Below are 21313 nucleotides of genomic sequence, written 5' to 3' on the forward strand. Positions count from 1 at the left end.
GAATAAGGTGATACCTGAGCAAAAACTGGAAGGAAGTGAAAGGAAGCAGGCCCTGCAGATATATGGGAAAAGGGAGTCCAGACAGCAGGATCAGAAGGGCAGGGGCCCTCAGCCAAGCTAGGCTTGGCACGTTGGAGGAACGGTAAGGAGGTGAGCGGAGATACAGTGGAGTACACATGGGAAGAGTGGTAGAAGAGGCCAGAGAAGGCCTTCAAGACTGTGTAAAGGTTTTGGATTTTAATGTTATTCTTTACTCTGTTTAACCACAACTACAAATTATTCTAAATAATAGGTCAAGAAAGAAAAGTTACTTGATTCAGTTTTGGTGTTGTGCTTCCAGTACATTGTATTCCTAAGCCTTTTCAAAAAGACTGTATGTTATGTTAAAGTATTCCTTTATACTCATGTCCAACATATGCCTATATACATCTCTTTTAAAAATCCAGACAAGGCCAGGTGTGGTGGCTCACGCCTATAATCCCAGCACTTTGGGAGGCCGAGGCAGGCAGATACTTGAGGTCAGGAATTTGAGACCAGCCTGGCCAAAATGGCAAAATCCCATCTCTATCAAAATTACAAAAAAATTAGCCAGGCATGGTGGTGCACATCTGTAATCCCAGCTACTCAGTAGGCTGAGACACGAGAATTGCTTGAACCCAGGAGGCGGAGGTTGCAGTGAAGTGAGATCCTGCCACTGCACTCCAGCCTGGGCGACAGAGTGAGATTCTGTCTCAAAAGAAACAAAAACAAAAACAAAAACAAAAACAAAAGGATTCTGTATTTCTTTACATTTAAAAATATATCTTGGTGGCCAGGTACAGTGGCTCACGCCTGTGATCCCAGCACTTTGGGAGGCTGAGGTGGGCAGATCACCTGAGGTCAGTAGTTTAGACCAGCCTGATCAACATGGAGAAACCCCCTCTCTACTAAAAATACAAAATTAGCCGGGCGTGGTGGCACATGCCTGTAATCCCAGCTACTCGGGAGGCTGAGTCAGGAGAATCGCTTGAACCCAGGAAAAGGAGGTTGTGATGAGCCGAGATTGCGCCACTGCCCTCCAGCCTTGGCAACAGTAGCAAAACTCCATCTCAAAAAGATGATACACATATTGATATCTATAGCTATATATGCAATACTTCCATATAGCATCTAGATGCCTTCTTTTTTTTTTTTTTTTTTTTTTTTTTTTTTGAGACGAGTGTATTCACCAATGACCGGGCTGGAGTGCAGTGCTTAATCAGCTTCACTGCAACCTCTGCCTCAGCCAAAGTAATTCTCCTGCCTCTCAAATAACTGGGACTACAGAACATGCCATCCACGAATGGCTTTTTTTTGGTAGAGACAGGGTTTCACCATGTTGGCCAGGCTGGTCTCGAACTCCTGACCTCAGGTGATCCTCCCGCCTTGGCCTCCCAAAGTGGTGGGATTACAAGTGTGAGCCACCACGCCCTGCCCCTACTTATTCTTTTTTTTCTTTCTTTTTTTTTTTTTTTTGAGACGGAGTCTCGTTTTGTCGCCCAGGTTAGAGTGCAGTGGCGCAATCTCGGCTCACTGCAACCCCGCCTCCCAGGTTCATGCCATTCTCCTGCCTCAGCCTCCCCGAGTAGCTACAAGCGCCCGCCACCATGCTCGGCTAATTTTTTGTTTGTTTGTTTTTAGTAGAGATGGAGTTTCACCATGTTAGCCAAGATGGTCTCAATCTCCTGATCTCGTGATCCGCCCGCCTCGGCTTTCCAAAGTGCTGGGATTACAAGTGTGAGTCACCGCACCCAGCCTATTTATCATTTCTAATGACTGTATTTATTTTATTTACCAGTCTGTTGTTGATAAACATTTAAGATATCTTGTCATTTCTGATTTTTCTCCTTCAGCTATCAAGAATGTTGCAATGAATATTTAACCTCTACTCCAGCATATATATTTTTAGCTATCTCTAGTACTTTGTAGATAACTGTTTTCATGTAGGAATCACTGTGATTTAGTCCTTTGTTTGGCAATTTATAATTCTGAGTTCTTTGCACTGAGTCCCAACAGAGACCCAATACATAAACCCAGAAAATTATTTACTACTAAGAGAAAAATAATATTGTTCTTTTTAAAAACAATAATCTGAACAAAGGCAGAACCTGATAATTCCCAGCCACCTGCCCCACTACTGCAGACAGGGGCCAAAGCCTGTGAAGAAAATCTTAGTCGGCTCTACTTCTCATAGCCAAATACTGACTTCCTTTGCACATTCTAGGGGGGTAGAGTAAAATGGTTATGGTTTCCTTTCTTCAGAGAAACTCACAGGGATGAAAGCCAAGAGCAGGAAAGTAAGATTTTCCTGGGCAAACATCTATGTTTACTGAGTAGCTACCTTCCATTGAGACGTGGAGAAAGAAAAACAAATTAGAAGGCGTAGTGTGTGCCATTGTGTTAAGGAAACAGAAAGAACAATTTTTAAAAAGGCTGAAAAATACATATATGGAGCTGGGCGCTATAATTCCAGCACTTTGGGAGGCTGAGGTGGACGGATCACTTGAGGTCAGGAGTTCGAGACCAGCCTGGCCAACATGGCAAAACCCCATCTCTACTAAAAATACAAAAATTAGCCTGGTGTGGTGGCATGCACCTGTAATCCCAGCTACTCAGGAGGCTGAGGCAAGAGAATCACTTGAACCTGGGAGGTGGAGGTTGCAGTGAGCCAAGATCATGCCACTGAATTCCAGCCTAGGCGATAGAATGAGGCTCTGTCTAAAAATAAAAAAATAAATAAAAATTAAAAAATTTTAAAAACCATATATGGAAGTCTAAGTCCATCCTACAGGGAAGAATGAAAGGAAATGAAGAGTAAGTCCTTTCCAAGGGAGACAACATAGAGAAGCAAGCTGATTTGCTCCTTTGACATCCTGGGAAGGCTCAACACTGAGAACCACCAGCCTCTACAGAAGGTGGGGCGAGCTGGGGGTTAAAATAGAGGGGAACTGGCTGAAAGACTCCTAATAAAGCAGTAATAAGAACCACCCCCTACCCTGCCCCCACGCACATATTCTACACAGCTGGGTGACTTTCCCTTCCTGCCCAAACCGCAAGAGACAAGTTTATTTTCTGTGAAATTTGAACCAGAGAATTTCAGCCTCAGGGATACTTGGCACAAACGTGGACAAGACGAGGGTCCTAAGTGAAACGGGGGGGTAGAGTAAAACTCTGCCTACTACAGCACAAGACTCTCTAGCCCCCCAACCCCCATCCAGCTCCCAGAATAAGAGCAACCAGGCTTATACTCCTCTTGCTACCAGTCCCACTCCCAGGCAGGAGACTGATGGGTTCTTCTCTGAGAAAATAAAAAACTTAATAGTTATCCCACAAAAGAAAAAAACTACAAATACTGATATGCTTTAGTTCCACAACAAGAACAACAAAACTAGCATAGCTTCTAATCATGCAACACTTAGGGCCACCAAAAGATAAATCTATTCGATCAGCTTTTTAATGCCTCATTCCCAAGAAAGAAAAAAACAGCTTCAAGTCACTAAACATTTAAGGAAAACCTCCCCAAAAAAAGAAGAGACAAAAAGGGGAAAAAAGGAAATCAGAGGAAATAAACATAAACTGAAAAAAACTTCAGGAAAACACCTGCATATACTATTCAGAGGTGAGAAGATATTGTATCCACAAACATATGGTAGGAAAAGGAACAGAGAATAAGAAAAAAGACTCTTGAAAATTAAAAATATAAGAGCTGCAATTAAAAACAGAAGAGCTGGAAGAGGCCAACTGGTTGAGAATGAAAAAGGAGAACAGAGGGTTCCAGAAGTAAAGTCTTGAAGAAAGAAAATGGCAAATGAAAACTATGTAGTACACTCAACCTTGTAGAAAACTCTACTAAGAGATGGTTGGAAGTGTTAGAAGAATTAAAGATAAGCACATGAAAAATTAAGCAAATGGAAAACTATGAAGTAATTATTTACTCCCCCTAAAGACAAAAGCAACAAATGAAATATAATAATAGTACACTCCTTGGCTCAGCCATGAAAAATATTCACTCTTTTAAAAACATAAAAACTGAATACCGATTTAACCAAAAGTCATAGAATTATAATGGGAGGACTGAAGAAGAAGAAGTCAGGGGAAAAACATAACAACGAGTCAATAGATAATATCTAAAATTGAAAAATTCAGGTACAGCAACAAAAGTATGTTATTTAGAAATATAACAAGGAAAAAAAAAGCAGAAGAAACAGTTGAGAATATTTGCCTCTGAGGAGCTGTGTTGGGGTTAGGAAGCAGGTAAGAGATTAATGTTTGTTGTTTTAAGCTTTTTAGTGCCGTTTGCTATGTGTCTTATTAAGTTTTTGCATATTTTCATTTAATTACAACATTATAATAGTGATTATTGCTTGGGAGTAAGATATCACTTTATTTTTTAAACCTTTTCATGCCTTTCATATTGTTTCAATTTTTTGTTTTGTTTTGTTTTCAGTGGAGCATGCTTTATCCTCATCATTAGAATGAACAAAAAGGTACCTTTATTAGAGGACACTGTCATACTTTAAGCCGAGATTTTAAATGCTACTGGGGGTTAAGAGGGCATGGAGAATAGATTTTTTAAAAGATCCTTGGAAGATTCTAAGTAAGAATTTAAAAGGAGTAGGAACATGCATTGGCAGGAAAACAAAACGAAAAAATGCCTAGCAAATAGAGTGGCATACACATAAGCATAGTCATGTGATTAACTTAGTAATCAAGAGAAAACTGAAGAGTCTGGAAATTATGTGGTACATTTGACCATGAAGAAACTGTACTAAAAGACTGTTGGAAGCATGGGAAGAATTAAAACAAGGCAATTATTAACTTCAAAAGAACCATACATAGAAACATAAAGGAACAAAAATAATCATTCTAAGCACCAAAACAACTTAAGGAATTGTCTGTTCATATGCATTGAATGAGGATATGAGTAGACTTCTTACCTGCTTCAGGGCAGGAGAACATGGGATCAGCTCTCCTATTCTGTTTATCCCAGCATTGATTTTCTTCTTTCTATGCCTCTCCACTAGATGGGAGAAAATTCGTTTATCAAACCTTACACTACTTAGTCAAAGTGCCTTCATTCAACCAAGGTAAAGAAGTTTTAGGTAAAGAAATCACTAAGAAATGCTTATCTTAGCCAGGCATGATGGCTCACACCTGCAAACCCAGCACTTTGGGAGGCCAAGGCGGGTGGATCACCTGAGGTCAGGAGTTCAAGACCAGCCTGGCCAACATGGCAAAACCCCATCTCTACTAAAAATACAAAAAGAAGTTGGGCATGGTGGCACACGCCTGTAGTCCCAGCTACTTGGGAGGCTGAGGCAAGAGAATTTCTTGAAACCCAGGAGATGGAGGCTGCAGTGAGCCGAGATCATGCTGCTGCTCTCCAGCCTGGGCAACAGAACGAGACTCAGTCTGGGGAAAAAAAAAAAGCGGGGGGTGCAGGGGGAGGTGAAGGGGAAGGGCTTATTAAACATTATCACTATAAATAACTGTAATAAGTAAAATGTCTAAGATGTCATTTTTAAAGTCTAGTTTTATAGAAATCTACATAAGTAATACTTTTATTAGCATTTTGTTTTTTCTTTGACACAGGGTCTCACTCTGTCACCCAGGGTGGAGTGCAGTAGTGTGATCTCAGCTCACTGCAACCTCCTGCCCTCAGCCCCTTCCCTGGGCTCAAGCCTCGTGAATAGCTGGGACCACAGGCATGCAACACCATGCCCAACTATTTTTTTTTTTGTATTTTTAGTAGGGACAGGGTCTTGCCATGTTGCGTAGGATGGTCTCAAACTCCTGCGCTCAAGCTATCGGCCCACCTCAGCCTCCCAAAGTGCTGGGATTACAGGCGTGAGCCACTATACCAGACCTTAAAATTTTAAAGACCATCATTGATAATAATTACATTCAAATTACAAACAAATAGGAATTGCTAATATTTCATTACTATTAGGTCATCATTCTATTATAGTTCAAGTAATTACTAGAGATTTTAATGATAATCAAATTTAAAGAATCCACTAACAAACAAGTTACTAGAAAGCTGTCTCTTTATGGCAAATGGGCAAATAAGGCCTTTCTAGGCAGATTAAAGAACCCTGAAACACCTTTTTGGATGACTACTGGGCCTTTTTGGAACAGAAACAGCTATTAGTTATGACTTAAAATACATAAGAAAGAGCATTGGTTTGGTTTTCTCTATGGGATCTGGGATCTGGACTCTCCACTTCGGCTATGTTGGATCTTTCCCATCAAAGAAACAAAGTAACTGACAGCTTCTCAATCAACTGTGAGATGTTCCAGGCTTATGTGTTACAAATTTAACAGAGGTCAAAGGACAGAAGACATTATACAAATAATTTCTATAAGACACTATAAGTGGAACCATTAGTATTGTCTATTTTCTATTATAAAGTTTTCTAAAACATTCCTTTTTAACAAAGGATTCCAGTGCTTCTAAGTAGATGATCTTTCAGTAGCATGGGTGTGACTTGTCTTGCAAAATATACATATTTTTTGCTTTATGATCTAGCAGTAAGAGCATCCTTCTTTTCTTTCTTTCCCCCCTCCCCCCCCCCCCCCTTTTTTTTTTTTTTTTGCGACAAGGTCTTGTTCTGTTGCCCAGGCTGGAGTGCAGTGGCACAATCACAGCTCACGGCAGCCTTGACCTCCCAGGCTCAAGCAATCCTTCCACCTCAGCCTCCAGAGTAGCTGGAATCATAGGCATGCACTACCATGCCTGGCTAATTTTTTTAATTACTTGTAGAGGTGGGGTCTCCCTATGTTGCCCAGGCTGGTTTTGAACTCCTAGGCTCAAAATATCCTCCTGCTTTGGTCTACCAAAGTGTTGGAATTACAGGCATAAGCCATCACGCCTGGCCTAGCATCCTTTTCAATGACACCTAATTAGTCTTTCTTAGTAAGTTATAGTAAACAGCTTTTTTTTTTTTTTTTTTTTGAGACACAGCCTCACTCTGTCACCCCTGGAATGCAATGGCATGATCTCAGCTTATGGCATCCTCCAGCTCCCAGATTCAAGCAATTCTCCTGCCTCAGCCTCCTGAGTAGCTAGGATTACAGGCATGCACCACCACACCCGGCTAATTTTTTATATTTTTAGTAGAAATGGGGTTTCACCATGTTGGCCAGGTTGGTCTCAAACTCCCGACTTCAGGTGATCTACCTGCCTTGACCTCTGCAAGTGCTGGGATTACAGGCATGAGCCACCATGCTTGGCCTATAAGCACATATCTATGGCACCATGTGACAGGTGACTCCAATAAAAAAGGCTTAGCTCTTATGGTCAAAAAGATTAATTTATACAGCCAAAAAAATTAAAGCAATAAACTGTGCTTACCTTTCCTCTGAATTCTCTAATAATAGTAGTTGTTGGTTTCTAAGAGTAGATTTTATAATGCAAGGAGGTTAAAAAAAAGTCAACATTAAGACTTTTTACCCCCTGCTGAAAAATGGAGTTTCAAAGGCAATAAACTCCACATTCTGAGAAACAGCAATATCCCACCAGTGTTCAACATACTTTTCCATAGATAAAATTTTCCCAAGGGTCCTTTGCTTAGACAAAGGAAGGTATCATTTATAGAATAATAAAAATTAGCTTCTAAAATAATATTTTTTAGACCTGAATGCAGTCTGTGATAGAAAATAAGATGCTGCACAGTGTGCCAAATTCCAAATGCATGCACAATTAATTTTATAGATGTTTATCTGGCTTTGGCCTATAATTTCAATATCTGAGATAAAATCCAATATTTATTTTCCATACTTTTCCCCATAATTGAGGACTCCAGAACTTAATTTAAGACTGTTCACATTGCAAGGCCTAAAAGATCTATAGCCTGCTGCTCATCTCTTACCTATACCTCTAGGCAGCCAGCCCCCTCAGGAATTGCTGCAAAGATACATTCCCTCCATACTATCTAGGAGAATAATATCTGGACTACCTTGGTAGGTAAAATCACTTAAAACACTAGCTCCAGGGATACAGTAATCTCTTAAAGTATCTAAACAGACTATGAATCAGAAGATGATAAGCAAGCCATCTTCATGAGACTCAGGGAGCATTTTGTCAATTAAAAACAGTAAGGGAACATTTTCCTAAAACATAATGAATAATGATTCCTTGCTTATAACATAAAAACTTATAATCAACTGCAGTATGATTTCATTTTGAATGCAAAAAATGCTAACAGGTAAAATTTAAATTGTTTCTACCTGCATTGTGTGTCTCCCGGTTTTTCTTTCTGAAACAAAAAGTACAGATAAAAGGTAACATGAAAATAATGGGAAAGAATTTTTACCACTTTATACTTTGAGAATCATAAAAATAAATTTTATGAATTTGTATTTGTTGCAGCAATAAGAAACAATCTGAAGAAACATTTCCTTAATATATATTATGGTATGAAAATCTAATGGCAGAGAACCTCAATATAAATTTAGAAACCACAATTTCTGGAGGTAACTACAACTCTCTATTCTTCCATACCCAGAAGTCATAGGTTGGGAAATGAATCAATCACTGAAAAGCTTAATTAACTATTTCAAAATGTAACTTAGGTGCTGGTAAATTCACGAAGTGATGTGCCAAGTAGATGATTTCTGATGTTTGTCCTGCACCTGGGCCAGTACGGGTGTGGGTATACAGGAGACACAAGCAACAGTAGAGAGTAGTTTTGTAATCCCTAGGGAGGGAGATGTTGCAGCCAACAGCACCCGTGCACAGACAAGTGGCATTTGAGCTATCTTGTATTCATGTACCTTAGGTTGTCCAAACTCTTAAATTTTCTTGAAATCCAATCTACTAAAAGCATTGACCTTCCCTTATACACAATTACTCAAAACATTAGCATTCTCTAACAGCTATTTGGTAAGGAAAGAGAATCGTGATTTTAATATTAGTAGAAGCATTGGCCATGCAATTCTAAGCAGAAACATTGCTAAAGGTGCTAGAAACTCAGAAAAAAAGGTTATACAAAGAACCAGAAGTAATATTGTTCTGATATGCATATTAGCATTAATGGATTATAATGTCACAAAATGTTTATTCAAACTGACTAGAGCCTAAATGAACTTAGGATATACAAAAATTAATACTATAGGCAAGGGAAAATGTCGTTAGCAACAAAACATTTAACATAGATTTGGTAATATATTAACTACTGACAGTCATTCTTGTTATACTGCTAGTAGAATAAGAACAGACAATTTTTTTTCCTTTTTTTTTTTTGAGATGGAGTCTCTGTCACCTAGGCTGGAGTGCAGCGGCGTGATTCTGGCTCACTGCAACCTCTGCCTCCCAGGTTCAAGCAATTCTCCTGCCTCAGCCTCCCGAGTAGCTGGAACTACAGGTACGTGCCGCCATACCCAGCTAATTTTTGTATTTTTAGTAGAGACAGGCTTTCACCATGTTAGCCAGGCTAGTCTTGAACTCCTGACCTCAGGTGATGCGCCAGCCTTGGCCTCCCAAAGTGCTGGGATTACAGGCGTGAGCCACTGCACCTGGCCAGGACGGAAAATTTTTAACCATATACCTTTTTCAGTAAATCTGTATTTATCTAAAAATATTTTTGGAAAGTAATAATTTCCTAGGTATCTAAATAAAAGTTCTCTAAGGACTACCTATGTGGCAAAATAGGAACTAATTCTGCTTCTTATCTGCCCAAAGTATATTACATTGGGGCTGTGGATACATACCTGTGCTGCTTTTTTGTAGGCGTCTCATTCTCTGTCATTTCTGGCATGGTTACAGTAATAGGAACCTACAAAAGCATAGAAAGACACACCAGAAAGCTTAGTCATTCTAGAATCTTATAAAAATTGATCAATAGCCATTTGATTTGAATATTAAAATGCTAAAAAAAAAAAAACTGACATTGAAAAGCACTGGATTAGGTGTTGCAGATAGAAGTATAAGAAAATAGGATAAAAGTACTATAATTAGTAAATGTGGAAAATGGTGAATATCAAATGTGAGGTATAGCCAGAAAGTACTTGAGAAAACTTGAGTAGAAAAAATATCACTGCAGGCTTGGAAATCAAGAAAAGCTTAAAGGGGATGTGAATTTGAGCAAGAGCTGGAAAGATAGGTAGAACATACTTGAGTTGGAAGAGTATGCTATTTGTTCACGTGAAGTGTTATACAGAATTTAAACTAAAACAATGGTCCCCAACTCTGAACACAAAAAAAAACAAACATGACAAGAACACAAACATGTAATATTCCATACATGAAAGCAAGCATTCATTCACTCACTCATTTGTTGGGCTTTAACTTCAAACTGCTAGAAGTCTCACATTATCATTTGAATGTCATTAAAATCTGGGCATGAAAATTCTATATATATTTCAATTATCAGGCTACTAAATAATACATGCACTATTGGAAAATATACATATATATAGGAAAAGGCCGGAAAGCAAATACATTAATATATTAATCATAGTTAAGTAAGGGTAGTGATATTTTGGTGATTTCATTCTCTTCCCCGACTTTCAAAAATTTCATAATGAAAGCTGTGATGCTTTTATATCCCAGAGACTGACAACTGTATTAGTCCGTTCTCCTGCTGCCATAAAGAAATACATGAGACTGGGAAATTTACAAAGGAAAGAGGGTTAATTGAGTTACAGTTCCACAGTGCTGGAGAGGCCTCTGGAAACTTACAATCATGGTGCTCTGTCACTTTTTGAACACTTTGCTGCTTAGAAATTTCTTCCACCAGATAACCTAAATTATCTCTCTCAAGTTCAAAGTTCCACAGCTCTAGGGAAAGGCAGAATGCTTCCAATTTCTTCACTAAAGCATAGCAAGAGTCACCTTTGCTCTAGTCTCCAAGAAGTTCCTAATCTCCATCTGAGACCACCTCAGCCTGGACTTCTTTGTCCACATCACTATCAGCATTTTGGTCAAAATCATTCAACAAGTCTCTAGGAAGTTCCAAACTTTCCCACATTTTCCTGTCTTCTTCTGAGCCCTCCAAACTGTTCCAACCTCTACCTGTTACCCAGTTCCAAAGTTGCTTTCACATTTTCAGATATCCTTATAGCAGTGCCCCACTCCCAGTACCAATTTACTGTGTTAGTCCATTCTCACGTTGCTATGAAGAAATGCTCAAGACTAGGTAATTTATAAAGGAAAGAGGTTTCACTGATTCACAGTTCCTCAGGGTTGGGGAGGCCTCAGAAGACTTACAATCATGGTGGAAGGGGAAGCAAACATATCCTTCTTTACATGGCGGAGGGAGGGAGAAGTGGCGAGCAAAGTGAGGAAAGCTCCTTATAAAACCATCATCTCATGAGAACTCACTCACTATCACAAGAACAGCATGAGGGTAACGGCCCCCATGATTCAATTACCTCCCACTTGGGCCCCTCCCATGACAAATGGGAATATGGGAACTACAATTCAAGATGAGATTTGGATGGGGACGTAGCCAAACCATATCAGCAACCTTTCAAAATGAGTCTACCAAGTTGGGATACCTGCTGTGGTACACTGGAGGAGGTGCAAGTAGTGTGGTTTCCCATTTTTTTCTCTGAGAGAGAGAAAAAGTAGCAAGTATGAAGTCTGAAGTCAGAAAGCATGAGGAGTTTAAAATCTGTTTCTGCCACTTCCTAGCTGTCAGGTCTTGGGCAAATTACATAACCCTCAGAACCTCAGATGCTTCATCTACACCATGAATCATAGTAACAGTATTACATTTTTGGATTGTTCTGAGCAGGGAATGAAATTTTGCAGGGACAGCACAAGACCATGTTGCCTAGTAGTAATAAGGATTTAATAAATGTTAGCTTTAAATGTTAGTGAGATATTTCAGGTTAACTTTAGCCCTAGGGAGGAAGAAGGGTCCTGGGAAATAAGTAGACATGAATGCAGGAAGGGGAAGACAGAAAGTACTGACTGAAGCAGCCTGTGGAGAAACATGTCATCAAAACCCATGTCCAGCAGCTTATTCCTATTCCACTTTTTCCCTACCATTTGTGAAGTACCTATCAGCCTAAAAGCAAAGAGCTCACAATAGGTAACCATATGGTGATGGTGGGGGACATGTAATTAAATAAATAAATGAATAATCCCTGTGACCTTCTCACCTAAGGGCTTGCAGAGTTTCTTCACTTTTGATTCCTGGCTTCCAATGCCTCCCGTTTCTGATCCAAATGTATCATCTTCTGCCAGAAGATGGTCTATGGGTTATGCTTTCTTCTTACTACACAAGAGAAAAATCAATGAATGTTTATAGTTGCGAGGTGTCCATCAGCACCACGTAAGGCAAAGGCTGACAACCTATGGCATGCAAGCACATTTTTAGTGCCACGAAGGATGATCCTGAATTCTCCCCACCACTTGAAAGCAAATCAATGCAGTTGCTCTCAAAAGTCACTTTCCTATTTGGTTACCAATGCTCCACTCCCACAAAGATGGTAGTCTTACAGCCAATAGATGGTCCCCAAGAGGTGATTCTCTGTTTTCTCTTATGCACGCTCATTGTCCCTTCGGTCCTTACTAGCTGCTGGTTACTCAAAGTCCTCCACTTGGGTCTTACCCTAACTTCTGTCCTCAATTCTAAAATTATCTTTCCTTCAATTTCCTACCTCCTACTTCTCTCTTGTAAGATTGCCTGAAAACTTACACAGGGACCTTCCCCTAAGGCAGTGACACTAGAAGACAGTCCTCAGACCTTTGCATTGCATGTGTTCTTTAAAAATGTAAATTTGGGGGCTTCATTCCAAACATGACAAATGAGAGGTCCGGGTAGGGCCCAGGAATTTGCATTTTCAACAATCTCTTTGGGTGATCTCCCCTCCTCTCCCTCCCCTCCCCTGCCTTACCCTCCCCTCTCCTTCCCTTCCCTTCTCCTTCCCTTCCTCCCTCGCTCCCTTCCTTTCTCTCTTTCTTTTTTGTTTTTGGTTTTTTAGGTACAGAAAAATTTTTAGAAACTTCAAGAGAGGGATCTGAAGTTTAATAAGTGCCCCAGGTGATTCTGATAGGAAAAAGTTGGAAACACAGGCAGTTATCTTTAATTGGTGAAAATTCAAGCATCTGCCCAATACCCTAGTTCCAATCTTTCCCCTACAGCCCTTTTGGAAGTCTGCAGATAATTTCACATATAATTAAGGGACATAAAGTAAAAGTTCTAGCTGTCTAAACATCTAGAATCTTTTTTTTTTTTTCTGGGCTCAGTCCATAATAACCAATATCTAAAATCTTAGAAAGTCAATGACACTAAGGGTCTATCACATAAGTAAACATTCTTTGCACTCAGGTGAAAGCCAGGAATTTAACTGAAAGAGGAATACAACTGTAAATCAAAATCATCCCATTTACCAAATGCCATTATGAATATCCATCTCAATGTAAAATTATTTAGAGGTCCAATGTTCATGCTATTAAAATTGCATTCCTGATGCTAAAAAAAAGAGCATCTATGGAAAGTAACTATACAATATTTTCATAAATCCCTGTCCACTTAATAATTAGCTTATTAATAAAGAAATTACATTTTAAATATATTTACATAACTAAATACAAATACACACTTTAAAATATTTAAAGTGTCATTAAAAATTTTTTTTAATTTTTAAAAATGTTTTTAGAGAAAGGATTTTGCTTTGTCATCCAGGCTGGTGTGCAGTGGCATGATCACAGCTCACTGCAGCCTGAAACTCCTGGGCTCAGGTGATCCTCCCACCTCAGCCTCCTAAGTAGCTAGGAATACAGGCACACATCACTATTCCCAGCTAATTTTTTGTAGAGATGGGCTCTCGCTATGCTGTCCAGGCTGGTCTCTCTCTTAACTCCTGGCCTCAAGTGATCCTGCTGTCTCAGTCTTCCAAAGTGCTTGGAGCCACTGCACCTGGTTCCATTAATATTTTGGCTGCATTAGTTTCTGAATGCCAAAGAATTACATTAGTAATCTCTGAATTATGCTTTTATGGAAGAACTATTCCTGATGTTAGTCAAACCCAGTACTTCTCGAGTGTGGTACTCAGATAACCTGCATCAAAATCGTATTTTTCAAAACTTTTTTCCTTGAGGTAAACCTTACATATAATAAATTGCATAAATCTTATGTATAATATTCAATGGGTTCTGACGAATGCACACAACTGCATGACCCAACCCCATCAAGGTACAGAACATAATCACCAGAGAAAGTTCTTTTTTTTTTTGAGACGGAGTCTCGCTCTGTTGCCCAGGCTGGAGTGCAGTGGCACAATCTCCGTTCACTGCAACCTCTGCCTCCTGAGTTCAAGCAATTCTCCTGCCTCAGCCTCCCTAGTAGCTGGGATTACAGGCACCCGCCACCATATCCAGCTAATTTTTGTATTTTTAGTAGAGATGGGGTTTCACTATGTTGGCCAACCTGGTCTCAAACTCCTGACCTCAAGCAACCCACCCATCTTGGCGTCCCAAAGTGCTGGGATTGCAGGCATGAGCCACTGTGCCCAGCCTGAGAAAGTTATTTCATGACCCTTTCAAGTCAATCCCTTCCCCTACTCCAGAAGCAAACCCTATCCTAAATTTTTTCACCATAAAACTTCATACAAATATACTGGTTGGGAATTCTTTTGTGTAAAGCTTTCATTAAGCATAATGTTTCTGAAATTCATCTAGTAGTTTGTTCATTTTTATTGAATTCATCTAGTAATTTGTTCATTTTTATTGCTGAGTATAAATATACAACTGCATGTGAATTTGTAACAGAGTTTGTTTATCTGTTTTTCTTTCTTTCTTTCTTTCTTTTTTTTTTTTTTTTTTTTGAGACAGAGTTTCGCTCTTGTCGCCCAGTTTGGAGTGCAGTGGAGGATCAAGGATGTATCAATGTTCGCCACAGATACTGGCCTGTAGTTCTCTTTTATTGATGTGTCTTTGGTTTGGTATCAGGGTAACACTGGCTTCATAGAATGAGTTTGAAGTATTCCCTCTTCCTCTATTTTTCTTTTTTTTTTCTTTTTTTTTTTTTTTTTTTTTTTTTTTTTTTTTTTTTTTTGTTGAGAGGGAGTCTCGCTCTGTCGCCCAGGCTGGAGTGCAGTGGCCGGATCTCAGCTCACTGCAAGCTCCGCCTCCCGGGTTTACGCCATTCTCCTGCCTCAGCCTCCCGAGTAGCTGGGACTACAGGCGCCCGCCACCTCGCCCGGCTAGTTTTCTTGTATTTTTTGGTAGAGACGGGGTTTCACCGTGTTAGCCAGGATGGTTTCGATCTCCTGACCTCGTGATCCGCCCGTCTCGGCCTCCCAAAGTGCTGGGATTACAGGCTTGAGCCACCGCGCCCGGCCTCTCTATTTTTCTTAATAGTTTCCACAGGACTGGTATTAGTTCTTCTTTAGATGTTTGGTAGAATTCTGCAGTGAAGCTATTGGGTCCTGGGCTTTTCTTTGCTGGGAGATTTTAATTATGACTTTGATATCATTACTTGTTATTGGTCTACTTAGGTTTTGGACTTCTTCATGGTTCAATTTTGGTAGGTTGTATGTGTCTAGGAATTTATTTCTTCTAGGTTTTCCAATTTATTGGCATGTAGTTGCTTATAGTAGTCTGTAATGATCCTTTGAATTTCTGTGGTATCCACTGTATGTCTATTTCATTTTTTTATTTTATTTGGGTCTCCTCTCTTTTTGTCTTGGTTTGTGGATTTTGTTTATCTTTTCAAAAAACAAACTTTTTGGCCAGGTTACGGTAGCTCACACTTGTAATCCCAGCACTTTGAGAGGCCGAGGGAGGCATATCACTTGAGGTGAAGAGTTTAAGACCAGCCTGGCCAACGTGGCAAAACCCTGCCTATACTAAAAACATAAAAATTCAGAGGGTGTGGTGGCACATGCCTGTAATTTAAGGCTGAGGCAGGAGAATCACTTGAACCCAGGAGGCGGAGGTTGCAGTGAGCCAAGATCACGCGCCACTCCAGTCTGAGTGACAGAGTGAGACTCTGTCTCCAAACAAAAAAAAAAGGTTTTGTTTTGTCAATCTATTTTATTGTTTTTGTTTTCATTTCCATTTCACTTATTTCTGCTCTGATCTTTACTTAATTTCTTCCACACTTTTGAGTTTGCTTTGATACTGCTTCTCTAGTTTCTTAAGATGTACTGTTAGGTTCTTTATTTGAAGTTTTTCTACTTTTTATTTTTATTTTTGAGATAAGAGTCTCACTCTGTCACCCAGGCTGGAGTGCAGTAGTGCGATCTTGGCTCACTGCAACCTGCACCTCGCAGGTTCAAGCAATTCTCCCTACCTCAGCCTCCCGAGTAACTGGGATTACAGGCACCCACCAGCACGCCTGGCTAATTTTTGTAGTTTTTAGTAGAGACGCGGTTTCACCATGTTGGCCAGGCTGGTCTTGAACTCCTAACCCCAGGTGATCTGCCTGCCTCGACCTCCCAAAGCGCTGGGATTACAAGCATGAGCCATTATGGCCAGTCTGAAGTTTTTCTACTTTTTTGATGTGGGTGCTTTCCTCTTATTACCACTTTTGCTGTATCCCATAGGGTTTTGTATGCTGTGTTTCCATTTTCGTTTAAGGAATTTTTTAATTTCCTTCTTAATTTGTTTATTGACCCACTGATCACTGAGGAGCATATTGTTTAACTTTCCTATATTCACACAGTTTCCGAAGTTTCTCTTATTATTGATTATAGCGTTATTCCACTGTGATCAGAGAAGATACTTGATATTATTTCACCACCATGCCTGGCTTTCTTTTCTTCTTTTTTTTTTTCGGATTTTTAGTACAGACGGGGTTTTGCCATGTTGGCCAGGTTGGTCTCAAGCTCCTGACTTCAGGTGAGCCGCCAGCCTCAGCCTCCCAAAGTGCTGGGATTAGGCATGAGCCATCACACTCAGCAAGATTATTTCAATTTCAATTTTTTGTTTTTTGAGATGGAGTCTTACTCCGTCACCCAGGCTGGAGCGCAGTGATGTGATCTCAGCTCACTGCAACCTCTACCTCCTGGGTTCAAGCAATTCTCTCCCTCAGCCTCCCAAGTAGCTGGGATTACAGATGCCCACCACCATGCCTGGCTAATTTTTTTGCATTTTTACTAGAGACGGGGTTTCACCATCTTGGCCAGGTTGGTCTTGAACTCTTGATCTTGTGATCCACCCGCCTCAGCCCCCCAAAGTCCTGGGATTACAGGCGTAAGCCACCAGCGAAGCCCAGCTAAAAATGTTTTAAGACTTTGTCCAGGCACAGTGGCTCATACCTGTAATCCCATCACTCTGGGAGGCAGAAATGGGAGGACTGCTTGAACCTAGGAGTTCAAGACCAGCCTAGGCAATATAATGAGACCCTATCTCTACAAAAAATAGAAAAAAGTATCCAGATAGGTGGCATGTGCCTGTAGTCCCAAATACTGCAGAGACTGAGGTGGAAGAATCACTTAAGCCTGGGAAGTTGAGGTTGCAATGAGCCATCATCATGCCACTGCACTTCAGCTTGGGCGACAGAGTGAGACCCTGTCTTGCAAAACAAAACAAAAACAAAACAAAACAAACAAACAAAAAAACACCACTTGCTTTGTGGTCTAACATAGGATCTATCCTTGAGAATGATCCATGTGCTGAGGAGAAAACTGTATATTCTGCAGCTGCTGGATGAAATGTTCTATAAATATCTATTAAGTCCATTTGGTCAATAGTGCAAATTAAGTCTAATGTTTATTGATTTTCTGCCTGAATAATCTGTCCAATGCTGAAAGTGAAGTGTTGAAGTCTCCAACTATTATTGTATTGGGGTCTATCTCTCTTTTTGATATAATAATATTTACTTTATATATCTGGGTGCTCCCCTATTGGGTGCATGTATATTTACAGTTGTTATATCCTCTTGCTGAAATGTTCCCTTTAAAATTATATAATGATGTTGTCTCTTTTTATAGTTTTTGTCTTGAAATCTATTTTATTTGATGTAAGTATAGCTACTCCTGCTCTTATTTTGGTTTCCATTTCTATGGTATATCTTTTCCATCCCTTTATTTTCAGTCTATGTGTGTGTGTCTTTATAAGAGAAGTGCGTTTGTTGTAGGAAACAGATCATTGGGGTTTTTTCTTCTTCTTCTTCTTCCTCTTTAACCCATTCAGCCACTCTCTGTCTTTGGATTGGAGCGTTTAGCCCATTTACATTCAATATTATTACTGATAGGTAAAAACTTACTCCCGCCATTTTGTTTTCTGTTTTCTGGTTGTTTTATGGTCTTCTCTTCCTTCTCATGTCAGTGTTTTTCTCTGGTGGTATGTTTTAATTTCTTGCTTTATACATTTTGTGTATTTATTGTATTTTTTTGACTTGAGGTTACCATGAGGCTTGCAAATAACATCTTATAACCCACTATTTTGACTAATGACAATCTAACTCTGATTGCAAAAACAAACAAGCCAAGAGAAAACTGATAAAAACTCTAGTTTTTATGTATAAAAACTATTATCTGGTTTTAAAAACTATAGTTTACTTCATGAACATAAGAGTAAACAGAAAATCTGAATCTTTTTTTTTTTTTTTTACATCAGATACAAAACTCTACACTTAAATTTCATCCCGTTTTTTTTTTTGTTTGTTTTTTTTTTTTTTTTTTGAGATGGAGTCTCACTCTGTTGCCAGGCTGGAGTACAGTGGTGTGATCTCAGCTTACTGCAACCTCCACCTCCCAGGTTCAAGCAATTCTCCTGCTTCAGCTGCCCGAGTAGGTGGGACTACAGGCACGTGCCACCATGCCCAGCCCAGCTGATTTTTATATTTTTAGTAGAGACGGGGTTTCACTATGTTGGCCAGGATGGTCTTGATCTCTTGACCTCGTGATCCACCCACCTTGGCCTCCCAAAGTGCTGAGATTACAGGCGTGACCCACCATGCCTGGCCCATCCCCTGCTTTTTAACCTTCTGATGTTTCTACTTATATCTTATTACACTACTTTTTAAAATGTTGTAGTTATTATTTTTGATAGATTTGTCTTTTAGTCTTCCTACTCAAGACATGAGTAGCTTACACACTAGAATTACAGTGTTAAAATATTCTGTATTTGTCTACATATTTACTGTTACCACATACCTTCAGACAATTTCTTATTGCTTGTTAACATCTTTTTCTTCAGGCTGAAGAACTCCCTTCAACATTTCTTGTAGGACAGGTCTGGTGTTGACAAAATCCCTCAGCTTTTGTTTGTCTGAGAAAGTCTTTATTTCCTCTTGATGTTTGAAGTGTATTTTCACTGGATATAATATTCTAGGATAAAAGTCTTTTTCTTTCAGCACTTTAAATATGTCATCTGACTCTCTTCCGGTCTGTAAGGTTTCCACTGAGAAATCTGTGGCCAAACATACTGGAAATGCTTTATATGTCATTTTTTTCTTTCCCTTGCTGCTTTTAGGATCCTTTTTTATCCTTGACCTTTGGGAGTGTGATTATTACATGTCTTGAGGTAGTCTTCTTTAATTTTTCTTGGTGATCTATAACCTCCTTAGACTTGAATACTGGTATCTTTCTCTAGATTTGGAAATTTCTCCAATATTATCTCTTTGAATAAACTTTCTACCTCAATCTCTCTCTCCACTTCCTCTTTAAGACCAATAACTCTTAGATTTCCCCTTTTGAAGCTGTTTTCTAAATCCTGTAGGCATGCTTCATATTTTTTTCTTTTGCCTCCTCCGAGTATTTTCATATAGCCTGTCTTCAAGCTTACTCATTCTTTCTTCTGCTTGATCCATTCTACTGTTGAGAGACTGATACATTCTTTAGTTTGTCTACTGAATTTTTCACCTCCAGAATTTCTGCTTGATTCTTTTTAATTATTTTAACATCTTTGTTAAATTTACCTGATAGGATTCTGAATTTCTTCTCTGTGTTATCTTGGATTTTGTTAAGCTTCTTCAAAACAGCTATTTTGAATGCTCTGTCTCAAAAGTCAGATATCTCTGCCACTCTGGAATTGGTCACTGGTGCCTTATTTAGTTCATTCAGTGAGGTCATGTTTTCCTGGATGGCCTTGATGCTTGTGGATGTTTGTCAATGTTTGTGCACTGAAAAGTTAGATATTTATTCCAGTTTGTTTTGTCTGGCTTGTTTGTACCCATACTTCTTCAGAAGGCTTTCTAAGTTATTCAACAGGAAATAAGTGTTGTAATCTAAGTCTTTGGTCACTACAACCATATGTACATTAGGGGGCACTCCCAAGTCCAGTAATGCTGTGACTTCTGCAAAGGTACCACTTTAGTGGTCTTGAGAAAGATCCAGAATTCCCTAACATATCAAGCGGAATCTCTTGTTCTCTTCCTCTACTTCCCCCCAAGCAAATGGAGTCTCTTTCTTCATGCTGAGTTGCCTGGAGTTGGGGGTGGAGTCATGCAACGCTCCTGTGGATAAACCCACTGAGACTGCTGGGACACACCTGAAGCCAGTACAGTATTGGGTTTTGCCCAAGGCCTGTGGCAACTATCTCCTGACTATCACTGATGTTTATTCAAGCCCAGGGGCTCTTTACTGAGCAGATGATGAATCCTGCCAGGACTGGGTCTCTCCCTTCAGGGTTGTGGGTTCCATTCTGGCCCAGTGGGGGGTCTAGAAATGCACTCCAGGAGCCAAAGCCTGGAATCTCCAGGAATCTACTTGGTGCTTTATTTTATTGTGGCTGAGCTGGTACCTGAGTTATAAAACAAAATCCTCTTTATTCTTCCCTCTCCTTTTCTCAAGCAGGAGTCTCTCCTGATGGCCACCACAGATGAGAAATGTGCTGGGTTACACCTGAAATCAGCAGTTTTGGGTCTTGCCCAGGGCCCACGGCAACTACTGCCTGGCTACTGCTGATGTTTATTCAAAACCCAATGGCTCTTTAGTCAGCAGGTGGTGAATTCTGCCAGGAGTGTAGCCTTCTCTTTAGGGCAGTGGGTTCCCTTCTGGCACAGGGTTGGTCTAGAATTGTCATCCAGAAGCTATAGTCTAGAATGGGGGCTTTATTTTACTGTGGCTGAGCTGGAATCCAAGTTGCAAGACAAAATCCTCTTTACTTTTCCCTTTTCTCCTGGAGCTGCAAGCTGTGATGTCTGGAGTTGGAGGAGTGGTGATGCAAGCACTCCTTTGGCCACTTCACCTAGTATTTCACTAGGTCGTGTGCACCCCATGTTCACTGGTTCCAAGCCCATTGCAGCACTAGGACTTGCACAGGAATTGCAGGCCTTGTGGCCTAGACTGCCTTTCAAGTTCATTTAGAACACCAGAGCACTTTAGCCCTCAGTGGTGGGGCTAGCTGGAACTCGTGTTCCAACTGATAGGATGGAAGACTCCCCTCTGGCAA

General features: G+C 40.0%; 1 protein-coding gene across 3 annotated transcripts in view; it reads right to left on the reverse strand.

Annotated features, from left to right (window-relative positions):
* The window catches only part of USF3 (upstream transcription factor family member 3), a 43119-nt gene that overhangs the window by 11458 nt on the left and 10348 nt on the right, over positions 1–21313 (reverse strand). For 2 of the 3 annotated variants that reach the window (XM_017955149.3, XM_021934068.2), the window contains 3 exons: positions 9730–9794; positions 8248–8276; positions 4956–5038 (listed from right to left, as the gene is read on the reverse strand). In XM_017955149.3, the coding sequence (XP_017810638.2) occupies positions 4956–5038; positions 8248–8276; positions 9730–9776 (159 nt within the window). In that variant the 5' untranslated portion in view covers positions 9777–9794. Of the gene's footprint in view, positions 1–4955; positions 5039–8247; positions 8277–9729; positions 9795–12126; positions 12243–21313 lie in introns of those variants that run through there. The other variant, XM_017955148.3, reaches the window with a different exon arrangement.

Source organism: Papio anubis, chromosome 2 (assembly GCF_008728515.1).
Source record: "Papio anubis isolate 15944 chromosome 2, Panubis1.0, whole genome shotgun sequence".
Lineage (NCBI taxonomy): Eukaryota > Metazoa > Chordata > Mammalia > Primates > Cercopithecidae > Papio > Papio anubis.